General features: G+C 45.1%; 6 protein-coding genes across 6 annotated transcripts; 4 read left to right on the top strand and 2 right to left on the bottom strand.

The window, feature by feature from the left end:
• Window positions 1–340: 340 nt before the first annotated feature.
• PCYB_022020 (hypothetical protein) lies at window positions 341–2,209 on the top strand (the record flags this gene model as incomplete). The annotated part of the gene is made up of 4 exons (XM_004220551.1): window positions 341–1,102; window positions 1,379–1,502; window positions 1,696–1,973; window positions 2,144–2,209. 4 exons carry the CDS (start codon window positions 341–343, stop codon window positions 2,207–2,209), a joined length of 1,230 nt encoding a protein of 409 aa, XP_004220599.1.
• Window positions 2,210–4,178: 1,969 nt separating this feature from the next.
• On the bottom strand, window positions 4,179–6,011 carry PCYB_022010 (actin; the record flags this gene model as incomplete). Its single annotated transcript, XM_004220550.1, has 6 exons — window positions 4,179–4,256; window positions 4,429–4,670; window positions 4,944–5,145; window positions 5,277–5,399; window positions 5,603–5,675; window positions 5,893–6,011. 6 exons carry the CDS (start codon window positions 6,009–6,011, stop codon window positions 4,179–4,181), a joined length of 837 nt encoding a protein of 278 aa, XP_004220598.1.
• Window positions 6,012–8,381: 2,370 nt separating this feature from the next.
• PCYB_022000 (hypothetical protein) lies at window positions 8,382–9,863 on the top strand (the record flags this gene model as incomplete). The annotated part of the gene is made up of 2 exons (XM_004220549.1): window positions 8,382–9,128; window positions 9,699–9,863. The coding sequence occupies 2 exons, from the start codon at window positions 8,382–8,384 to the stop codon at window positions 9,861–9,863; spliced, it is 912 nt and encodes a 303-aa protein (XP_004220597.1).
• Window positions 9,864–11,632: 1,769 nt separating this feature from the next.
• On the top strand, window positions 11,633–12,257 carry PCYB_021990 (hypothetical protein; the record flags this gene model as incomplete). The annotated part of the gene is made up of 2 exons (XM_004220548.1): window positions 11,633–11,790; window positions 11,888–12,257. The coding sequence occupies 2 exons, from the start codon at window positions 11,633–11,635 to the stop codon at window positions 12,255–12,257; spliced, it is 528 nt and encodes a 175-aa protein (XP_004220596.1).
• Window positions 12,258–15,267: 3,010 nt separating this feature from the next.
• On the top strand, window positions 15,268–17,818 carry PCYB_021980 (hypothetical protein; the record flags this gene model as incomplete). The annotated part of the gene is made up of 3 exons (XM_004220547.1): window positions 15,268–15,943; window positions 16,086–17,067; window positions 17,752–17,818. 3 exons carry the CDS (start codon window positions 15,268–15,270, stop codon window positions 17,816–17,818), a joined length of 1,725 nt encoding a protein of 574 aa, XP_004220595.1.
• Window positions 17,819–19,585: 1,767 nt separating this feature from the next.
• PCYB_021970 (hypothetical protein) lies at window positions 19,586–20,678 on the bottom strand (the record flags this gene model as incomplete). Its single annotated transcript, XM_004220546.1, has 1 exon — window positions 19,586–20,678. A coding segment is annotated over one exon (1,093 nt), but the record flags the coding sequence as incomplete, so codon positions are not given.
• Between the last annotated feature and the right edge of the window lie 1,020 nt (window positions 20,679–21,698).

The raw sequence follows: 21,698 nt of genomic DNA, 5'->3' as shown, positions 1-21,698 counted from the left end.
GCATTTTCGCATTTTCGCATTTTCGCATTTTCGCATTTGTCGCATTTTTCGTATTTTTCGTTTTTTTTCATTCAAATTGCTCCCCCCACCAAGTGAGTAGCCAACAAAGGAGTGCTTTGTAGATACTCCCCTAGTTTGTTTCCCCCACGCTATTATTTTGCACGTCAAGCGAAGTGAAATTTTTTTTTTTTTTTCCGATGATCCACTTCCCCATAGTGCATACATTTGAGCGTAACTTTTTTTTTTTTGGCTAGCTGGATTATACTACACCACCGTTTGGGCAATTTCATGCACATTTTTCATCTCCCCCCCACCTTCCACCACGCTGTAATTTTCCCCGATGAACTGTGCCTTCCTGTTTTATGGTAAACCCTGCAGCGGGAAGGACACCTTCATAAATCTACTCTTAAGGAAGAGGAAGCAGCTGGAGTTGTTCCTTTACCTTTTTCAACATTTGGTCCAAAAAAATGAGTCCTACATACGTTTAAGGGAGAAAATATTTTTTATCCAACTGATTAAATATTATTATCGGATTGGTAACCGGAAGAGGAAGGTTACGATATCTTGGAATCATGTGGGAGAGACTGATCGGATAGTGTCCTTCCGCTTTTTGAACCAACTAACGAGGCATCTTCTTCGCATTTGGTGGACCTATGGGTGGGACCCGGGTGCGGGCTCTAAAAGGGGAACAAAAAGGGCTAAAAATGGGAGGGAAAAGGAACAACTCCCATGTGGAGCTCCTCCAACAGGAACCACCCGTCAACTTGTCTCAAACGTGCGCAAAGTACCCCATAGAAACTCTCTCAGGAGAAGAACTAAGTTACCCAACCAGTCAAGCAACTCCCGCCTCATTTGCTACCTGTACAGTCAGAAGGATAAATGGATGTGTCATTATCGTTCCTACCTACGTAGAAATAAAATAAAAACTTTTAACATATCGCTAGATTATATAGAAAAGCAGTTATATCGTGGACACCCCCCTCGAGTGACCTCCTTAAGTCTAGCGAAAGTTGGTCAAAAACAATTTCATCTCTTGCTGAACAGAAGGTACACCGTTTATGGCAGGGAGAAACATCACGGGGGGGGGGTCTACTACCCTATCGTAAAAAAGACGACAATCAAGGGGGGGCACATTATGCTGATCAGGGGGGGCATCGGCAAAAAGGAAAAAGGGAGAAGCATAGCAGAAGGGACAAGCAGAGCAAACGGAGCGAACATCGCAAACGGAGCGAACATCACAAACGGAGCGAACATCACAAACGGAGCGAACATCGCAAACGGGACAAGCAGAGCAAAAAAACCTACGTGGGCTAACCAAGTTAAGTACTGGAGGACGGCCAGGCGCATTGCCTACGCCTACTGCGCCTCCCTAATGGAGGCGCAAAATCAGCAGAGTAGTAACAACCCGCGCGGGGGGATGGCTGAGCATGTCTTTATCCTCCTCAACGACACATTCCACCTGCCCTCAATGAGGAAGAAGTACTACCTTTTGTGCAGGAGGTGTAAGGACACGCACATATGAGCATATACATATATTTATGTGTATGTGCATGTGTGAACTTATGAAGGGGGAGAACTCACCTGTCCCCCACTCCCCCTTCACACGTTCGCCGAACGACGAAGCTAGCAGCGACACTAATGAACAAGTTACTCACCAAACGTTACCTCCATACTAATTACCCCCCCCCTTCGCAGACCACTTTAACTACGCACAGATTTACCTGAACGCGCCCCTCAGCATGTGTTTAGAACGAAACCGACGCAGAAAAAAATTCAAGCCCATAGCAGACAAAACGATTGTGCGGAACCACTTTTATCACCAGAAATATGCCGTGCGGGTTAGGGGAGCAGGTCAAACGAGATCACCCAACCGGGTTACTGTCGTACGTGGGGGGAGGAAGTGGCAGAAGGGGGTTTTCTCCATTCAGGTGGACTCCTCAGCTCCGGAAAAGGTTTGCCTCGAGGATGCGCGTGTTAGCGGATAGAATTGTGTTCGTCTGGCCGCATAGAATTGTGTTCGTTTGGCCGCATAGAATTCTGCTCATCTGAGCGGAGAGAAACTTCACAACTGCGCACACATCACCCACCTGCGCGCAGTGGAAAACACATGTGTGCATTTCCACCCCCCTCGACCAGCTTACAGACGTACTGCGACTCATCTATAGCCATTTGGACGAATTCAGAAATGAAGCTGGAGGGAACCAGATAGACAAAATGCAGGAAATAAAGCGGGATAATCTCCCAAACCGTGTGGATGTAAGGATGTCTATATGGCCATCCATCCTTGTTCATCGTTCACATGTTGAGAAACTTCTTCCCCAGGTGAAGAATCACTCAGGGGGGGAGGAAAACGTATCGCCAGGCAGGCAATGTCCAACTGCTGAAAGTTCCACCACGCGAATCGCAGTGGAGATGTCCCAATTTGTCCTTTTCCCTCCACTCAGCTGTTAAACCTCACGATTAACAAAATAATTCACGAAAAGTTGAAGTCCCTCCCGAATGGTATCACAGAGTTGGCAGTCAGTCAAGTCACACACAGACATGACACGCAAAAGTCGGTCCACCCACTGGCGCTCAAAATTGTAAAAGCCATCCAGCAACGTAGTAGTAGAGAAGAGCAATTTGATTTCCTTCCATTTTTTTTTTTAGAACGGAAGAATGAATGTGCCAAGAAATTCCGCATAATCAAACTGAGGCTCTTAAGAGGTATGATCAGTCGCAGATACACTATCCTCTCACCGTATCATCCGTGTGATGTAAAATGTTTTTTTTTTTTTTTTCCCCCCTTTGTGTTTTCCCGTTGTTTGCAGAATGCAGAGATGGTAAGGATTATTTCATGGAGGACCTCGATGATATGTTTCTCATGGAGTAGACAGTATGGAGCTTCTTTGCATCATCACGTGGTCATTCTGCTGATTCCCCTCCGAGTGAATTTCCCCCCCCACACAAGCGCTTTGAAGCGAAAAAAAACATTTCATACAGGGACGAACTAAGTCTAATAAATCACGAAAAAAAGAATTGCGAAGATAAAAACGGAAATGAAATAATTTCATTTCGTTTATTCATAAACAAGAGCCTTTTTTTTTTTTTTCAGTGAATTGCTTTTTTGCATGAACACAGCTAGCCATGTGCATACTGTAAAAAAAAAAAAAAAAAAAAAGACTAGCCCAGTTAGGATTTCTCCCTTGCGAAAAAAGCGTTGCAGATCGTTGTAAGATGGATGTAGAGAGCTACACATCACTGCATGTCTCTGTTACAACGCCGCCACTACGTCGTCTCAAAAGGTCTTCCTGTGGAGTATCACAGATCCATATTCGTCAAATTCCTGCGGGGGAAAAAAGTCGCATCGGTGGGTATGTGCAAGTGTGCGTATTTCCCTCCACGGGGAAGTATTTTCCACGTTTCAAGGTGCATGTTCACGTGGGGGCTTCCCTTCCACGGCTGTCCCACCTGCTTCGAAATCCATATCTTCTTAAACGTAGCCAAAGAGGCCAGAATGGATCCCCCGATGAATGTGCTGAACTTGCGCTCAGGCGGGGCGCTAATGCGAATCTGTTCGAGGAAAAAAAAGGAGAACATGTCGTAGGATGCAAAAAAAAAAAAAAAAAAAAGGAATTCCCATTTGCACACATGTACATGCGAACTTCATACGAACACACGCATTAGACCAAACGAGGAATGGGGACGAAATTGGTGTTATCACATTTTTTTCTCTCTCGTGAAATTACCGTAATGTCCTTTGGGGCGAATTTCCTTATTTCGTTCAGTAACCGATCGCCAAACCCTGTACGAAGAAACACACCCGCGTTCATATTTACAAGATGAGTCGAGGCGGGAAGGAACATTTAAAGAGTGCGGGAGACCCCCGACGCTACCGGTGTCTCACCCAATAGGGTTGAGGTGCACACTGAGGAGACGAACAATGATGAAAATGTGAAAACGTGAAAACGCGCAAACGCGAAGGGGATAAGTGTGCCTCACCGTGAAACATGGTCGTGCCGCCAGACAACACAATGTGGGAGTATAATGTCCGTCGTAGGTCCATGTCCGCTCGTGTTATGGACGTGACGATAAGTTCGGACAGTCCTGCAGGGGAAAGTGCGCGCGTGAGGGGATGTGTGCCCTTAGACATTCTGTGACCTGAGAAAAGAATAACTTGGATAATTCCCACCCAAGATTCACTTACCCAAATATTCCAGCCCAAGGATAGAGGGGTTGAAGAGAACCTCGGGGGCCCTGTACCTCTCCGAGCCGATCTGCAATGGCGTAATGGAAAAAAAAAAGGGAGAAACGGCGCTCATATATTATGTGTGTCAAATGATCGAACGGGTGGATACACACGTAGGTGCATGCAGGCAGACTCCACCCTGTGTATTCATTCCACCCTGTGTGTTCATTCCACCCCATTTTTGCGCCCACTCCACCAACCAGTATTTGCGACCCATCCGGCAGGATATACGGCAAAGTCGTGAGGGCCTTCTCCGATGAGTTTTTCTCCTTGTTCATGTTAAAGGAGACGTAGCAGCAGTTCTCCTTCATATTTTTTACGACTTCCATTTCGGCTGAGGTGTTAAACAAGTGGCCATTTTTCCTTAACAGGTAGCCCAGGTAAGTCGTGATGTCTCGGCCCGCGACGTCCGTCCGGGTTATCGTGTTGGTTATACTGTAGCCTGCGTTGGGACGCGGTGGAAAGAAGCACATACAAGTGAAGTGGCTTGGAAAAGGGGAAAAAATTGCGCAAAAAAAAAAGGTGCCACTGAAACTGCCAAAATAAGATGGCTCGCTTCTTCACTCTTTTGGGCGTTTCCACTGGTAGCTTCTCTGTCCATTTGCGGTAGGTATGCCCCCACTTGCCCATGTTTTGACATGTTTGCCACACATCTTGGCACTCCCTTAACACGTGGGTGTGGCCCCCTCCCCTTGGTCATCTGCCCCCAACTCACCCTCGTAAATGGACACGCAGTGACATACGCCGTCCCCGCAATCGAGCACTGTGCCGTTGGTCTTCCCGCAGGAGTACAAAGATAAAATGGCTTGGATGGAGATGAACAACGCAGGCACATTGAAAGTTTCGAAAAAGACTTCCGCAATTTTTTCCTTGTTCTTCTGTGGGTTCAGTGGGGCCTCGGTCAGCAGCACAGGGTGCTGGCATGGGGGCGCAAAAAAAAAAAAAAAAAAAAAAAAATTACATATGTGTATACGTGTATCCCTATAAAACAAAGCTAAGGGGAGAAAACCCAATGCGCAAAGCACCATCGCGAGGAGACAAGACCCACCTCCTCCGAGTTTATCTTCATCGAGTTGTAAACGTGGATCCAAATATTTTCCATGTCGTTCCAATTTTCAATAATGCCGTGGTTGATGGGGTAGGTCACCTTAAGGAGGCCTCTGTACTCCTCCTACAGGGGGCCAAAGGAGTAACGGGTGTGTGTGTGTGGGGAGTTGCCTCCACACATGCACGTGCGCATGACCTGGCTTTTCTCGTTAAGACATTCCATTTTGAGTCGCACGCAGCAGGTCTGTGAACATCGTGCCTCTCCCACATGTTGATTTTATTTGGTTTCATTTGGGGCCATTTTTTCCCCATTTGGCCCGATCTTACCGCCTTGTTCCCCACAAAGATATTCCCCTCCACCGCTCCGGCCATGACCCGCTTGTACTTGGGCCTCCCCACGCTGCGTGCAAAAAGGGGGGCGAAATAGGTGCAGCTCCACGGGGCAGAAGCCAAGGACGCATAAAAAATGCACAATAATATGCAAAAAGAAGGACGCGAATAAGGATGCCCGAGGGGGTAACACTCGAGGGGGGCAAGCAAGACGAGTCGGTGTATCCCCTCAACAGACACCCCTTAAATGCAGTCCCTCCGAGAAGTGTTCCCACTATTCGTCTTACTACGAAGGAAATACAAGGCTCGGCACGTCATCCCCCGCGAACCCGGATTTTATGTATCCACTCCCATTGTCTATTATGATAGGCTGGTTTGAAAAAAGTTGTTTGGCATACTCGTTCATTCTGTGGAGAGGATTAAACAGATGTGTGGAGTGAAACTTCTTTTAGGAAAAGGTGTGATTACGGGGGAGAGGGTGCTACTTTGGTGAGTTGCTATGTAGGACTCCTGTACCGCTGACCCATCTCTACACACACATACATGCACATTTGCGCTTCTATGGTGCGGGGTGAAAGCAAAAGCCGATGCGTTTGCCCCACCTTTTCTCCTTTTTTTGTTAGCAAAACGAAAGGAAGTGGGGGAGTTCTCAGACACAGTCGACTTGGCTTTGCTCCTTCTATGTTGTGCGCCGCGTCTTCTCTATTGTGCGCTTCTTCTTCTACGTCCCTCGTCCTTTCCTCCTTGCTCATGTCCAGCGAAAAGCTACACAATAGCGTGCGCGCGAACGAACGTGCCTGCATGCATACGTGAGCACACGATGAGAAGGGGCTAGCTTGCGAAAAAAGGGCAGCGGCACAGAAAATAAAGATCACACAACTTCCAAGACTTGTTCTTTTACTTTATTTATTTTTTTTTCTTTTTTGCTACTCTTCATAGAATGGAAAATAAAAAAATTGTCATTTCGTTGCACTGAATTGAATTGTGTTTCCCCATGTGTTAGCTCTATGTCAAAATTTCACATGAACAAAAAAAAAAAAAAAAAATCCTCACATATGTATATACGTGTAAACGCGCGCGCGGACGTAGGACACAGTGCATTTGTGCGGTCTAGTGTATCCATGTGCGTGCCAAAATGGGACAAAGTGAATTTTTTTTTTTCGAGAGGGAAAAACCGAACAGTTGTGTTGTGCCATGTAATGTGAGGACAACGTAAGCTGAAGAAACCTGACCCTGCAGCGACGAAGCGTAGCAACGGTTTGGCGGAACGTGGTGTGCTTAAGTTGTTCCCGCGAGCTGTCCCCTGTAAAATTGCTTTTTTTTTTTTTTTTTTTTACTACATCCACCTAACGATATCCCAGTTTGTCTGCGCTGAACAGCCGTCAATGGTGTGTCCCCTCCAACTGTTAATCTTCCTTTTCGCCCCGGGGTGTGTGTGGGGCCATAACCATGTGGGAAAGCTAAGCCACACAAAGGTGCAACACAAAGGTGAAACACAAGTGGGGCTCCAAACGAAGCAGCGCTATCGCGTAGCAGCAGTACTCTGCGCATACCGTCTACACGAACGGACATGAGGCAACCAAAGGGACGAATTCGCTTTGCGCTTCCATACCCAGTGTATCAAAAGGAAAAAGTTCTGTTGCCCCTCCTTCGAAGTGACACCTGTGTGTGGGAGTTTCCACAGGGGGGGAACAACTCATCAGGTGAACCACGCAAAGGTAATCCAAGATAGGAACATAACACCTAGCTGCACAACGCCAATCAGTGTATACACACAATGCCCTGCGATGCTGTCGGCTTATGCGAAGGGTGAATCCCACGCCGCACCAAAAAAAAGAAAAAAACGTCGTGTGAGTTCTTCCTGCCGAGGTACCCCACGGGGGGATGACGCTTCCCTAAGCTTCTACCCTTTGTGCAGAACATATTCACCTTTTTGTAAATGTACAAACTGGTAGGTCCCTTTTTCTGTGTTTTTTTTTTTTTTTTAGCAATCACTTTGATCATGTGTGGAGGGGTAGGGTAACGTAGACTCCACCAGGTGCTAGCAGGAAGAAAGGAAAAAAATATTTTTCTCCTTGTTTGCATAGGTGCACACAGATGATATTCGTGGCTTTGTCGTTGGGGAATGAGCATACATAGGTAATATGCTTATGCATTTTTTTTTTTCCCATTTAACGATTTCACGGGGATCCCCTCTTGTAATTCTCTTTCGCCACATCACATTTGCGCATACGCGCGGGATGTTGTTTTGTTTTTTATTTATTTTTTATTTTATTTTTTATTTCATTTTTTATTTCATTTTTTTGTAACCTACCGGTGAGCAAAAGGGAATTCATAAGAGCATCTCCGCCATATGGTACTCATGTGAAGCAGCACATATGCGTGTTGGCCATGTAGGTACATGCGATGTTTTCACGTCAACCCAAGTTTTGCTTCTTTAGGCCACGTGGCTTGGCCCGCCAGGGGGAGGAAGCAGTTTCCCGGCGCTGGCGGCACTGTTTGGGCAGCGGCTGCTCGGCGATCCGCAAACCGGTTAATCTGCTGCTCGGTTAATCTGCTGCTCGGTTAATCTGCTTCTCAGTTAATCTGCTTCTCAGCTAATCTGCCGCTCGGTTAACCTGCTGCTCGGTTAATCTGCCGCTCGGTTAATCTGCTGCTTCGCTACTCGACCAATCTGCTCACCCGCCGCTACGCTACGATGCCGGTAGACCAGCGCGAATACCTACTTAGTCGAAGCGCCCCCACTTGAAGCCTCTCCCCCCTGCCCCTGCGCGCCATGGCGAGGTTCCTGTTGGCCCTAATCGGGCTGTTGTGCTGGTCCGCAAGCCGGCACACGAGCGCGTCGGGTAGTTCCACCAACAGTGGCAGCGGTGGCATGTACGTCTCTCCCGCGCACTCATTCAACTCGCCCTTCACCGTGAACGACCTGAGCAACGGCTGGGTCCTCAATTACTCCACAGCCAGCACAAATAAGTACCTAGTGCTCATCCCAAACGTATACAACCGAAGGGGGTTCCTCTACCACAGCAAGCCAATCCTCTCAGACACTCTCAACATCGAATTCAGTTTCCATATAAGGAAGGAATTCTACAAAGAACATATAGACGACAGTTACTACAAAAGCAACCAGGTAAAAGAAATAACATATAAAAACTCCACAGAAGAAAAAAATAAAATAAATGGCTTCGCCTTTTGGCTCCTACCTAATGAGTTCTCCTTACCAAATGTAAATAAAGAAGGAGAAGTCCTTCTTGAAGAAGATCAATATGGGCTGTATGGATTTAAAAAGGATTTTAACGGCATCGGGGTGGGCTTCCAATTACGTGGAAACGACCTAGTCTTATCAGGATTAATTAACAATGGGAAGAAAAATCTGAACTTGAAGGAGAACGTCACAAAGAGTTACAGCCTGAACCTACTTAGCATAGAAGATCTGATCTATGTAAAAATAACAACACAGAAGAACGAAATGCGTGTTTATTTGTATAATGCGAGTAACAACAGCTATATTCACAGCTTAACGGTGAAGAAACAAATACCGAAGGAGAATTACGTCGGGTTCAGTGCCTTTAATTATAAAGAGAATGAACAACTGGCCAACACGAATGTGGAGAAGTATGTGCCAACCTTTGTAGGAATTACACACGTTTCAATTTCTAGCAGCGATATTTTCCCAGACGGAGAGCAGGGAGAGTACTCAGGACAAGAAGCAGACTCAGTGGATGGCAACGTGGAGGAGCACTTCAGGAATGGTCCCAGCGATGCCTCTAGCGGACAGGACTCCAATCAAGCGGAAGCGCTCAAGACTGTAACCTCTACGCTGCAAAAATTAATATCCTACCAAATAAGTAGCGAAAAAAAAATTTTGCAAAGCCTTAACATGCTGCAGGAGAGTGTCCAATTCCTACACGCAGAGTTAAAGCAAGTGAAAAAAAATGTTGTGAATAAAACTGAAGATCCAAAACATTTTCAAAAAATTTTCACCACAGAGTTGAGTGGTCTCAAAAGCTTATTTCATTCACATGCACAACATAGCAAGAAGAATATAGAAGACATCACGGATAGGCTGACCAAACGGATTAATGAGAACCAGGAACTGAAACTGCTCGCGGAGAAGGCCCAGAAGCTGGAGACCATCATCAGCAAGGGCAACAGCACGTCGTACTTTTTTTCGTTTGCCTTTGCTGCCCTCATCATTTTGACTCTCATTTTGATTTACAAAAAGATTAGGGATGTCGAGAAGAAGCATATTTTGTGAGGGCAACCCCGCGGTGTCTAGAAGGACATTTTTGTGTTTCACCTGTTAGAGTTAGCAGCCTCAGTTTTTTTTTTCTCCACCTTGTGCGTGTTATCCATTTTTTGGGTACGGGGGGCAAGGGATCCTTTGTGTTTCTCCCGCGTACTACCCAGGTAGTTGCCCCACTGATGTGATTTTTTTTTTTTTTTTTTTTTTTTACATGCGCCACTTCGTTGGTACCTCCTTTTGGGGGAAAAAACCCTTTTTTGCCACTTCGTCAATTTTGCCACGTATCTCAAAGAGTTTACTCAAAAAAAGGGAACAATTGTGAAACCCAAGTGATCCATTTTTTTTTTTTTTTGGAACAGTATGTGTGTCCCCCCCACGCGAGGAGCATCCCTCCAAATAGTTTTCCAAGGCAGGGGCGGACGGATTACCTCCATGTGCAGTTGAGACGTTGTCAAAAAGGGAGAATTTTTTTTTTTTTTTTTCCATTTTCGAAAATAATGTTACCTGTTTGGTGCGGCCATTTGGGACGTTTCATTTTGACTTTTTTCTCAAAATGGAAAAATGGGTCTGTGTTCGTTCGCGTCCACGGAGAAGGGGAGAAAGTGCCTCCGACTTACAGGTGTAATTACGTTTTACTTTTGCGCATTTTCAACCCCGTTGTTCTGGCCCGTCTGATTTCACCCCTTTTGGTGAAAAAAGGGGCCAAGCAGATCAGAGCGTATACAAAGAGACAAGAAATGATATGCCACACTAGGGAGGAAAAAAAAAAAAAAAAATGATGTAGATTATGAGCAGGGCAAGTCAGGCCCTTCCCCCTATTCCCCTGTCGCTCAACCCATGACACATGCATAAAAAAATTTTAAAAAAGGGGGCAGCCTGTTCTGAGCAGCTAAATACCTTTCCCCGCGCAGCTGTGCAACAGCGCAGGTCTGCCGACACAACTGGGCGTGTAACTGGTGTGTAACTAGGTGTACCACGCATTCTTCTCCTTCTCCTTCTGCTTATTATTATTATATCCATGCTGATGTGCACGTGTGAGTGTAGGCTCACGGCAGCACGCGATGGTGCCCCCCAGGCTGCCTATCTCGACAAACAGCAGTCCACGCAAAAAAGCTCAAATCACAATTCGCTTAAGGGTCAAAATGGGAAAAAAAAAAGACATGCACAAATTGTACACTTGTTCCTTTCGCAAATACATTTTTACGTTTACACACAAAAGTGCCCCTTTTGGTCATTTTGCCATTTTGCCATTCTGCCATTTTGTCATTTTTTTTTTTTTTTTTTCTCTCCACATTTTAACTGCAATCAATTAAGACGTGAAAGTTGTACGACATCGTTATGTGCCGCGCTGTCTCCTTCTCCTGTTCCTCCCCCCAGCCTTTTTTTTTTTTTCGTAAAATTCTTAACTTTTACCTTTTCCCTCCAACCACTGACCAAGATGTGGACGAACAGCTTAAAATCGTTTTTCTTGTTTTGCTTAATAAGCGCACACCTGAGTAATTTCAAATTTCCCCATGCGCAAGCGGCAGACAGAACGAAATTGGCCTCATGGAAACACATCGCAGTGTAGTGATGGAGTGATGGGGCTACTGCTTCACGCATTGGGCTCCACAAGGCCCCCCCCTCCGCAGGGCAAATTTGTTTCTCCACTTCGCCATTCCAAATTATTTCTTTCACCCCTTGTACAGATTTTTTCTTCGGGCAAGGCAACCACTCCCCAGGAGGACACCTTACTACCGATAGGTAACCGCAACGCTCTGCGTGATGTAAAAAGCACAGAGATGGGGCTGAAAAGAAGCAAGTGCTGTTTACTCCTCGTGGGAGAGACGGAGAAGGGGAACCCTTTTATTGTGTCTGAGCGATTCCGCAATAGGGCTAGGAGCATGCTCATAAGGCTCCCTCACGGGGGACTCCTCATGCCAAATGCGCACACGCGCATGTACATAGGCGCATGTACATAAACGCATGTGCATAAACGCTCACGTATGTATAGGCACACCTCCACATATTCGCTCCTCCCCCGCATGTCCCCCCAGAACTGCACACAATGACCCCGCTTTACGAAATCGGATGCTTCAAGAAGAAGCCAAGCCCCAATGCGACCAGTGGACAGAGTGGTCCAGCTGTTCAAAGTCCTGCGGCATGGGAGTCAGACTGAGAGTTCGAGCAAGCAGCAAAAAGGAACACTCCCGAGAATGCTCCAAAATCACAGAAACTGCAGTTTGCTTCATGGACAATTGCATAGAGTTGAAGGAAGTAAGAGAGCGAGACGAAATGGAACAAAACGAAAATGAAAGAAAAACTGTCAAGCGAAAGTATCTCCTAATTTTTGGCATTTTCTCAGCCATAAATATAGTCATACTGCTCGTATGCGTAATTTTGTCCATAAAGAAAAAAGTCATCTAATTTATTTGTCCCCAACTGTAGCTAGCTAAAGAAAGTGTTAACTTTGCAGCGATCTGGTCATTCTTTTTAGCTAGCTTTTTTTTTTTTTTTTTTCTCTTCCTTTTTTAATGTACAAAGATTTGCGTGTTATGATACACTTCATTTTTTGTGATTTTTTATGCTTACTTACGAGCGCTTTTTTTTTGAAGCCTTTTTTTGAAGCCTTTTTTGAAGCCTTTTTTGAAGCTTTTTTTTAACTTTTGTGAGTACTCCTCTTCGAAACATTTTTTTTAAGATTACACGAAACGTTGTGACTTTCCAGCGAATTGGCAGTCCTGCTTCGCTTCTTAAAAAATCGGGAACATTTGTCCGAGAAAGGTCGAGACAGATTTGTCCCTGCTCCTACCACGCTTTGCAGCGGTTTTCCCACAAATGTGTTCCATGAGGTGCTCCAAGTTTGTTCGTTCTGCAACACTTTTTGTATGAACTGTTCAGGTGAATTACGCTAATCAAGGGCGTATTTTTTTTAAACGTTCAGCTACAATTGTAAGAAGGCACGTATGCCCCCACACCCATGTGTATGTGCGTGTACTGGGGAGCTCACCTGATAAGACAAAATACCTGTTGTTGCGCTTTTACTTCTTTTAAGTAGAGAGAAAGAAATGATGCCAATGTGTGGCGGCCTTTTTTCCCTGTGGAAAAGGGGGGGTTATTTCTCCCCCTTTCGGATTTACTCACCTGAGAAGATTTAGTCAAGTGCTTCAGTGTCACTTCCTTTGGCTGTTCGGATGGAGAGGGGGGTACTACTAACCGTGTGCATATATATATTTTTTTTTCACAGTGAGCAGACTAGACACCTCGCTCAGGTAAAACCCGCTTATTTTACAAAAAAGGAAAATCCAATAAAAGTGCGAAAATTTCCCCAAGCTGCCTACCTCTGCAGAGTGTTCGCACGATATATATGCAACTTGCTGAAGTGAATAAAGTGCTGAACAAGGGACTTTGTTTTTACCCTCCTCCGTCTTCACCAAATTGGACTTCTGTCCGACAGTATTGTGCATGCGTGATTGCGTGGAGAAGCACACCTTTGTTCAGTTAAAACGAATCGTTTGTGCTACATCGCCCTTTTTATGTAATTTCTTATGGCGTGTAAACATTATGGGCCTTTTCTTCTCAAGGGGGGGATGACCTTTTGCCTGATTCGCATTTTACTCCCATATGGGCGCAGCTGAACTGAGAAGTTTGCAACACTAGTGAGCATTTCCCCTTCGCTGTGTACATGCTCCTTTGGGTGAAATGCTTCCTCAATGTCTTCGTTCGTTTGTTTTCATTCACCTTAATCAAATCATACACCTTTTCGTGCAGGAAATGCCTCCCTTTAACGGAGACTTAAGGGAGGCACGGCCTCTTATTTAAAATTTTCGTTGAGAGGAAACCCAATTTTAGCTGGAGGCATTCCACTTAAAAACAATAGCATAGACTTTTTCTAACCCGAACGGCGCAAACTGTGCGCGTCAGCTGGGCACATTACACTTAGTTGCCCTTTTTCGCCTTCCTCACACTGGGCTGTGTTTAATTAATTTTTTTTTTTTTTTTCCTGTTCACACGTTTGCGGTACGCTTGTTCCTTTGCTGCCCCCTTGCTGTCCCTTTGCCGTCCCTTTGTTCACACGGTGCCCTTTTCTCACATGGCGCCCTTTTCTCACTTTGCGCTTCTCTTCGTGCGCGCCCAAAGCGCACATTAATGCGGTGGGAAGGGGGGGGGAAAAGGACGGCCCAGTTAACGGCACAAATCTGAATAAAATTTGAAAAAAGAAAAATCGCAAGCATGCCCTCGTGAGCTTACTTGCATAAGTGTGTACTTGTTTTCATATGGGCGCATTTGTGTACTTTTCCTCTTCCCCCGTGCGCATGCTCACCTGGGTGTTCCCCTGCATGTCGAACAGGCGCCTGCTTATCTGCTCCTTCCCCTGCATGCCGAACAGGCGCCTGATTATCTGTCTCTTCCCCTGCATGCCGAGCAGGCGGCTGATTATCTGCCCGTTCACCCCCATGTTCCCTTTGCGCAACTGCTTGTACGCCCAGTACATGCACAAGTAGGAAAGCCCCCCAACCAGTGTGTCCTCCGCATGGAAGGGGTTAGGGCGTTTCATGGCACACATTTGGTGGCACTGCTCGCGCGCTCACCTTTGTCCTCATTTGGAGGTTATTTTGGCTCCATTTGTTGACAGTACCCAATTGTCAGGAACGCCCAATTGTTTTGTCCTTCTTTGTCCTTTATTGTGCCTTTTTTTGTGCCCCTTTTTGTGCCTTTTTTTGTGCCCCTTTTTGTGCCTTTTTTGTGCCCCTTTTTGTGCCCCTTTTTTTGTGCCCCTTTTTTTTGTGCCCCCTTTTGTCCATACCGCCGCTTCCCCCCCCTGAGAGAGGCCGAAGCAGGAAGCTGCAAATTCATTTACAACTCCCCTTGGGCTTTTTCTAACCAACCGAACCTCAGTGCATTGTGCAACGTGTTCAGAACATGGGGGCACTCTTCGAGACATGCGTAACTGTACATGTTTGCCTTCCACACGAATGCGCGATTTTTTCTCGTTAATTTTGAAGGTTTGTTCTGCGCGTGACTGATCATAAGACTGCTCACGTGACTGCTCACATGACTGCTCACGTGGCTGCCTACTCTCGTGTGTTTCGGGGGCAGGAAAGACATCACCGTTGATGCTGCTTAGCTAGTGGCGGAGAGTTCAAGTGATCCCCACCCCACCCCAGAGAGGCGAACTTTGGGCCTGTGAAAAAAGTGAAACAAGGTGTCTCTTCTTTGGTTCGCTCTCCCACAACTTCTCCCGTTCGTCAGCCTCTCCCTTTCGTCAGCTCCTCCCTTTCGTCAGCCTCTCCCTTTCGTCAGCTTCTCCTTTTCGCTCCCCCCCAACTTCTCCCTTTCGCCTGCTTCCGCCAAGATGAGCGACGAATACAACCTGAGCATCGACCTGAAGAAGACGGAGCTGTTGAAGGAGCACTTGAAGACCATTGCCAAAGTTATGCACAATGAGTTTGGGTATTTTTGCGCAAGTGATAGAGTGAAGGTCGAGAAGGACCAGTCCAACGAATTCTCGAAGAGCATGTGGAGCGTCTTTTACACCTCCTGGAGGATGGAAGACTTTACGAGATTGGATTTTAAAAGTGTGTTGAACATCCTCAAAAGAAACCCGTACGTGATGGGGTGTGTGTATTTCCTCATCATTTTCACGTGTGTTTATCTGTTAACTTTATTGCTGTATACCAAATGCGTTCGGAGATTGATTAAAGCCATTCGTTGCAAAACGTGCAGAAGGAAGAAACATAAACGAGAACAACAGGAGAGTGAAAATAAAGATATATTTGAAAATGTGAAGAAGCGCTTCTTTAACATTATGACATACGTGTTTTTGAGTTCCCTGCTGTGTGTTTTGCTTAGTTTGGGTATCTGGTTTTTGATTTCATTTTTCAAGACGAGGAATGGGATTTACATGAATGTGTGCAGTGTGTCTACCACGATTGAGAGCTTCCTGACGGACCGCTGTTCCGTGCAGGGTACTGGAGTGGACTCGTCCTGCTATTCCCTGGAGCACATCGTGGGTGACGCGGTTTCCATCGTGGGGCAGTATCAGGACATCAAGCTGCAGATAAAGACGGACATGCTGGTGGACGAGGACAAGCCGATTCCGCTCCTCACAGGTAGGCTTCCCCGCCAAGTGGGCGGCTGCGGCACCGCCGCGTTATTAGGTCTACGTTTCGTCGCACTATTAGGTCTACACTTCTCTCACCACCATGTCTGCACTTCCCTCACCACCATGTCTGCACTTCTCCCCCCGCGCAGCCTTCCTCACCGCGTTTGAGAACCTGAAGAAGCTGCAACAAAACGTGACGCGCAACAACCAAATCCTGGAGGATCAGTACTTCCACACGTACCCAGTACTGACGAGGCTAGCGAGAGCTCTAGACGTAGTCATCGAAGATGGAGAGGTGAATCTGCGGCATGCGCAAGATACCCTAGATGACGCAAAGGAAGCAGTGAAAGGATCCTTCGAAGAAATTGACCAAGTTTTAGGAAAAACATTTAGAGAAAATATGGACAAGGTAAATGAAAACATAACCCTTTTCAATAAAGCTATGAACAAGATAGTACACCAGTATAGAATAAAACAAAACATAAAAAAATATACAATATCGATCCTTATTGTAAAAATGGTGTTACTCATTCCTCCAATTCTCATTCTGGTGGGACTCATTCTGTTCATATACTTTTTGGTAAAAGGAGACATAGGAAATAGTAGTCATTTTTTTCTAGATCTCTTTGGAGTATTCAGTGCCTACTTTGGTTTCCTCACTATTGTGATTTTGATCATAGGGATAGCATTACTTAGTGCATCGATTTTGGGAGGAACCACCTGCATCATAGCAGATAGGGTTTTAAAAAATGAGCTTAATTTTGATGTCTTGAAAGACACCACAATTGATTATTGCCTGAAGAATGAAAAGTCACCACTCATACCGGAGGATATCACTAAAGGGATTGTAGATAATATGAAATTTCTTGACACGAGCGAAATGGAAAGGAGAGTAAATGAATTCGATTCCTATTTTAAGGAAATGAAGAAAACATTTCAAGAAAATACAAGAAATTTTGTTAACTACATGTGGGTGGTTATTACCAAGCCGAACAACAACATATATGTTAATCGTATCCGATTAGAAACTCTTAGGCAGGCCCTGTTGGCAACCAGTATCACTCGGGATAACATAAAATTCGGACAGTTCAATCTATGGGGAACAGATGAATATTTTGAAAAATTGAATCAGTATTATTTTGCTGGTAGTCCATTTGCTCTTTGCTTCGAAAATGAAGAATGTGAAAGGGATGAAAATAAGTTCAACATCAGCTTTAGGTCCTCTATTGATGATCCCAAATATCAGAGGATCAGGGATCACCTTCGAAACAACATATTGAGAGTACGCCTAGGGACTGTAGAGGACTTAGACAATGTGGTGAAGCTATTCATTTACAAATCGAGAATCAGGACAGAAAGGATTTTCTCTGTAGATGACCTGGACAGCAATATGAAGGATAAAATAGGATGGAGTGAGTACACACCAAGGATTAAAAAAAGTGGAAATGATAACCAGCAGGTCTTCATTCTGAGGAAGTACCTCGTGGAAGATATTGAAAACCTCAACTTCAATCATGTGATTAGCTTCTTCGAGAAAATAAAACAAAAGTTCATTACACTCAGAGATATGATCCTTACGAAGGTGGAACTACTCACGAAGAACACCAACTGCAGCAGAGTTGTTAGCGAACTACACAATCTGAAGCACCTCTACTGTGACCGTGTCGTCCTTAATATGACTATCCTCTCCGTCGCGCTTATCTCCTTTTCCATCATTTCATTTTTTCTCTGGTACTGCTTTTTGTTTTTTTGGTTGTACTACCAGATGAAGATGATGTGATGGGGGCGAGTGCCTCTAGTGGGTTCACTGTTCAGCTTGAGCCATCAGGTTGGGCTACAGGTCAGGCTACAGGTCAGGCTACAAGGTCAAGCTATAACGTGAAGCCATAACGTGAAGGCATATCGTGAAGGCATATCGTGAAGGCATATCGTGAAGGCATATCGTGAAGGCATATCGTGAAGGCATAACGCTAGGGTCCTTTTACTATGTATAATTTATTCACCTTGGATTCCCCATCTCAAGGATGCACATTTATTTTGAGTGCCTCCCTTTTGCATTTTTACAATGGGGAAAGGAAATATATGAAGAGCCCCGTTGTGTGAGTAATCGCTATAAGGCATTCTTGTGAAGGACTTCCAGCTGTCTTATCGCTAGAAGCAATTCTGAATGTCCTTTCAAAGGGGTAGATCATAATTGGAATTGAGGGACGTCTGGGAACACACATGAGGGAGGGTGAGGGGGTTCCCATAAGGAAGGCATCAGTGACTAGAAGGGATGAGATGCAGTTATCCGTAGCTTATTTTTTAAAATGCTCATTAGCAGCAACCTTCATAAGGTGCATTCTATGCAATTGTTTGGGGTAATATATGTACACGCAAACGCTGGATGCGCTTCTTCCCTTTGGAGGAGTTGCCACAACATTGAGCATACACTTTTCTTTGTTTTTTTTTTTCGTCAACTTAAACTAATACTGGTGCGGGTTGGACGATTAGTCCGACCAACCACCTGGCAATAGCCAAATCATTTTTTTTTTTTTTTTGAGTAGCGGTATGCACGCTTCTAAATACATGCACGTGCATGCGCATTTTTTTTGGTGAAAAAGATAAAAGGGGAAAATTTTTTTTTTTTGGAGTGACCTTTTTTAGGCTGTTTCTACGAGCTGTTCAAGGGGTGTGTGTGGTCGCCGCGGCAGCTGCCACTATGGCGATGCGGCGGACGCGGCCCTTCGTTTTCAGCTTCTTAAAAAAAAAGGCTGAACACCTTATGGAAACGGACAAATTTTACATGCATGAGGGTGGTTAAAAATTTGGGATTCTTCGCGGGATTGAAAATATAAATGGCTGTGCATTTTGAAAAAAAAAAAAAAAATCATCAACATAAGCATCAACATAAGCATCAACATAAACATCAACATAAACATCAACATCAGCGCGGGACGAGTGAACAAATTATAATAAAGCAGTGGTGTCTAATGAGGTGCGCGTCGCGGGGGGACCACAACTAAAGTGGCGCAACGCGCATGAGGGGGTTGTGCGCAGTTCGCTCACTTGTGTGTATTTTTTGGGAACTTGGTGTGAGTGATGTGCGCGCGGTGGAGCAAACAGGGGGGGGGGGGGTCACAGAGCATGCGTTTGGTCGGTTTGTCGGTTGGTTGACCGGTTGGTCGATTGCTCCGTTGGTCGATTGCTCCGTTGGTCGATTGCTCCGTTGACCGGTTGGCCGCTAACAGCTTAACCGCTGCTGCACCGGTGCGGGCTCAAAAGATGCTCGTGACGATGACGTAAATTTTTTTGAACAAATTGACGTTGGTGGTCCAAATGAAGTGGATGGGGTCCACGAAGATGATGCGCAGGACAGTGGCGCCAAAGAAGGGGGACTTGGAAACCTGGCCATCCTTTTTCTCCTGTCCAGAATCATCATCCCCAGGAGAAAAATTATCCTTTAATTGAAAAGGGAGCTCGTTCTTCTTCATGTCGTCAGCTGACATGGATAATCCCTTATCAGTAATTTCCTTCGAAGATTCGTGTAAATTAAAGATGAGAGAAGGGAAAATCTGACTCAAAATATTATTACGGATAAACTTTGGGATATTCACATCGTAGTAAACGGAGATCACATAGTCTAGTCCTTTCTCATAAGAGTCTTTACTCTTGGGATAAATACAGAAAAAGTTTTCATAATCACGTATACGTGTGTAGTAGCTATTATCGAAAAACACATTATTAACAGATTTATTTGCCACAAGGAGCATGTTTTGATCCTCTAAGTATTTCTGATAAAACTCATATATTGTATCGTGGCTTCTGAATGGCCAAGGAAGTCCATTAATTAGGTATATGTATCTTCTATTTTCCCTAAGGTGTTCATTATGGAGAATGTATTTAGAGGCGTCTATTTTTTCATCCTTTTGAAATTTCTCCAGTATGGATTTCTTATTCAATTTGAGGTAATTAATTTTGTATATGTTTTTGTTCCACTGCTTGACAATGTTGATGTCGTTCAATGCCTGGCTAGCTCCGTACAGAGATACATCATTGAGCGTTCCATAACCTATGAGGTCATACCTTGTTTCGCTTTTATCCTCTAAGAGGTTTTTGTACAGTGTAACTTCTGGTGACTCGTAAAAGATTTCACAATTTTTAAAAGAGAAGGTTTTGTTCCTTATTTGTGAACATACGTTTAGATAATGATCGATTGTATTTTTTTCGATGAGTGGACTTACTTTCGTTGCTACGGTTTGTTGTGGTAATTCTCCCTGTGTGGCTGGTTGTGCTTTTAGCTGTGATTGCCCAGGTTCATCTTTATTGTTTTCATGATCTGCGTTTCCGAGGACGTTTACGTCATTTTCGGTCTTTTCCATGATAAGAGGCTCCTTTTCTGCTTCTACCTTCTCGTGCAGCGTTCTGAAGCGGGGCATACCACTGGGCAGGATGCACACTAGGGTGCTTCTCCCGCTTCTCTGGCTTCTTCCGCTACTCCCGCTTCTCTCGCTACTCCCGCTCCTCTCCTTCTGTCTGACTTGCTCATAACCTTTTGCAAACTGGAGGTCACTCTTTCGAGAAAATATGTGGGCATTCTTTCCCCCCCTGCTCTGACTCAGAATCACGTCGCTTCCATCATATGAGGCGGCTTCCCAGCTGCTGAGCAGACTGATCCACTTCCGTCGCCCATCTCGGCATAGATAATCCACAAATGCCAATAGGAGGGAGAGTGCAAGCAGCTTGCTTTTTTTTAAAATCATTTTGGAGTGCAAGAGGGGAGAAAAAGGGGAAAAAAAAGGAGCAATCAAAAAAGGGCAATCAAAAAGGGGAAAAAAAAAAGAGCAATCAAAAAGGGGGGGGTAAAAAAGAGCAGTCAAAAAAGGGCAATCAAAAAGGGGCACAGGGAGTGGTCTTCAAATCTGTGCTCGCTGAGTTGGAGGCTACTAGCTGGGTTGCTGCAACGGAGCTATGCTTGGTGGATAGGAAAAAAAAGGGCCGAAACGGTGCTGTGCAGAGTTGCATAGTCAGTTCCGGTCATCTGGGCGGCTGCGCGGGAACGGTCACCCCCTCATGTGTACATACGATATATGTACATATGTACATATGATATATATATATGGTCCCTTTTTTACTTTTTTATCTCAATATTTGCTCGCCTTCGCGCTGGACAAGCGTTAATCCGCCGTAGTGGCAGCGATCAACTGTATGCGTAACCACGCACGTGCAGATCAATCCCAAAGGGGCGATGCATTTACATGTGCGCGTATAATGCAGGTGCTCGATCTATATGCACACAGAGGGGCAAGCTGAAACTCCCTCGTTCGTTTTCTGCGATTTAAAGTGGGGGGACAGGCAAGTGGAAGGAGAGGACGGACGCTCACGCGCGCAGTGACTAGCTCTACCAAAAAATGTGCATAAGTGTATGTATATATGTGTATATATATGTGTATATATATATGTGTGTATATTTGCACGTACGTATGTATACGCATGCGTGCACATAATATACATGTGTGCAATTCGCTGAGGGAGAAAAAGAGAACAATAGCGCACAAATCAGTCAGTGAACAAACGGGAACACATTCGCGAACGATTATGTAAAGGGTGGAGAAGAAAACAAATCGAACCAAGTTACAAATACATGCGGACGTTTGCGCTTACGTTTATGTATACATTTTTGTGCAACACATTTTTACGTGTACAACTCGTTCGAACAATTTTGCATGCACAGCTTTCGATCAAGTGAAAAGAAAACAAAAAAAAAAAAAAAACGACGAAAA

The sequence above is a fragment of the Plasmodium cynomolgi genome, chromosome 2 (genome assembly GCF_000321355.1).
Source record: "Plasmodium cynomolgi strain B DNA, chromosome 2, whole genome shotgun sequence".
NCBI classification, from domain to species: Eukaryota; Apicomplexa; class Aconoidasida; order Haemosporida; family Plasmodiidae; genus Plasmodium; species Plasmodium cynomolgi.
This window is presented reverse-complemented; position numbering and strand designations above follow the sequence as displayed.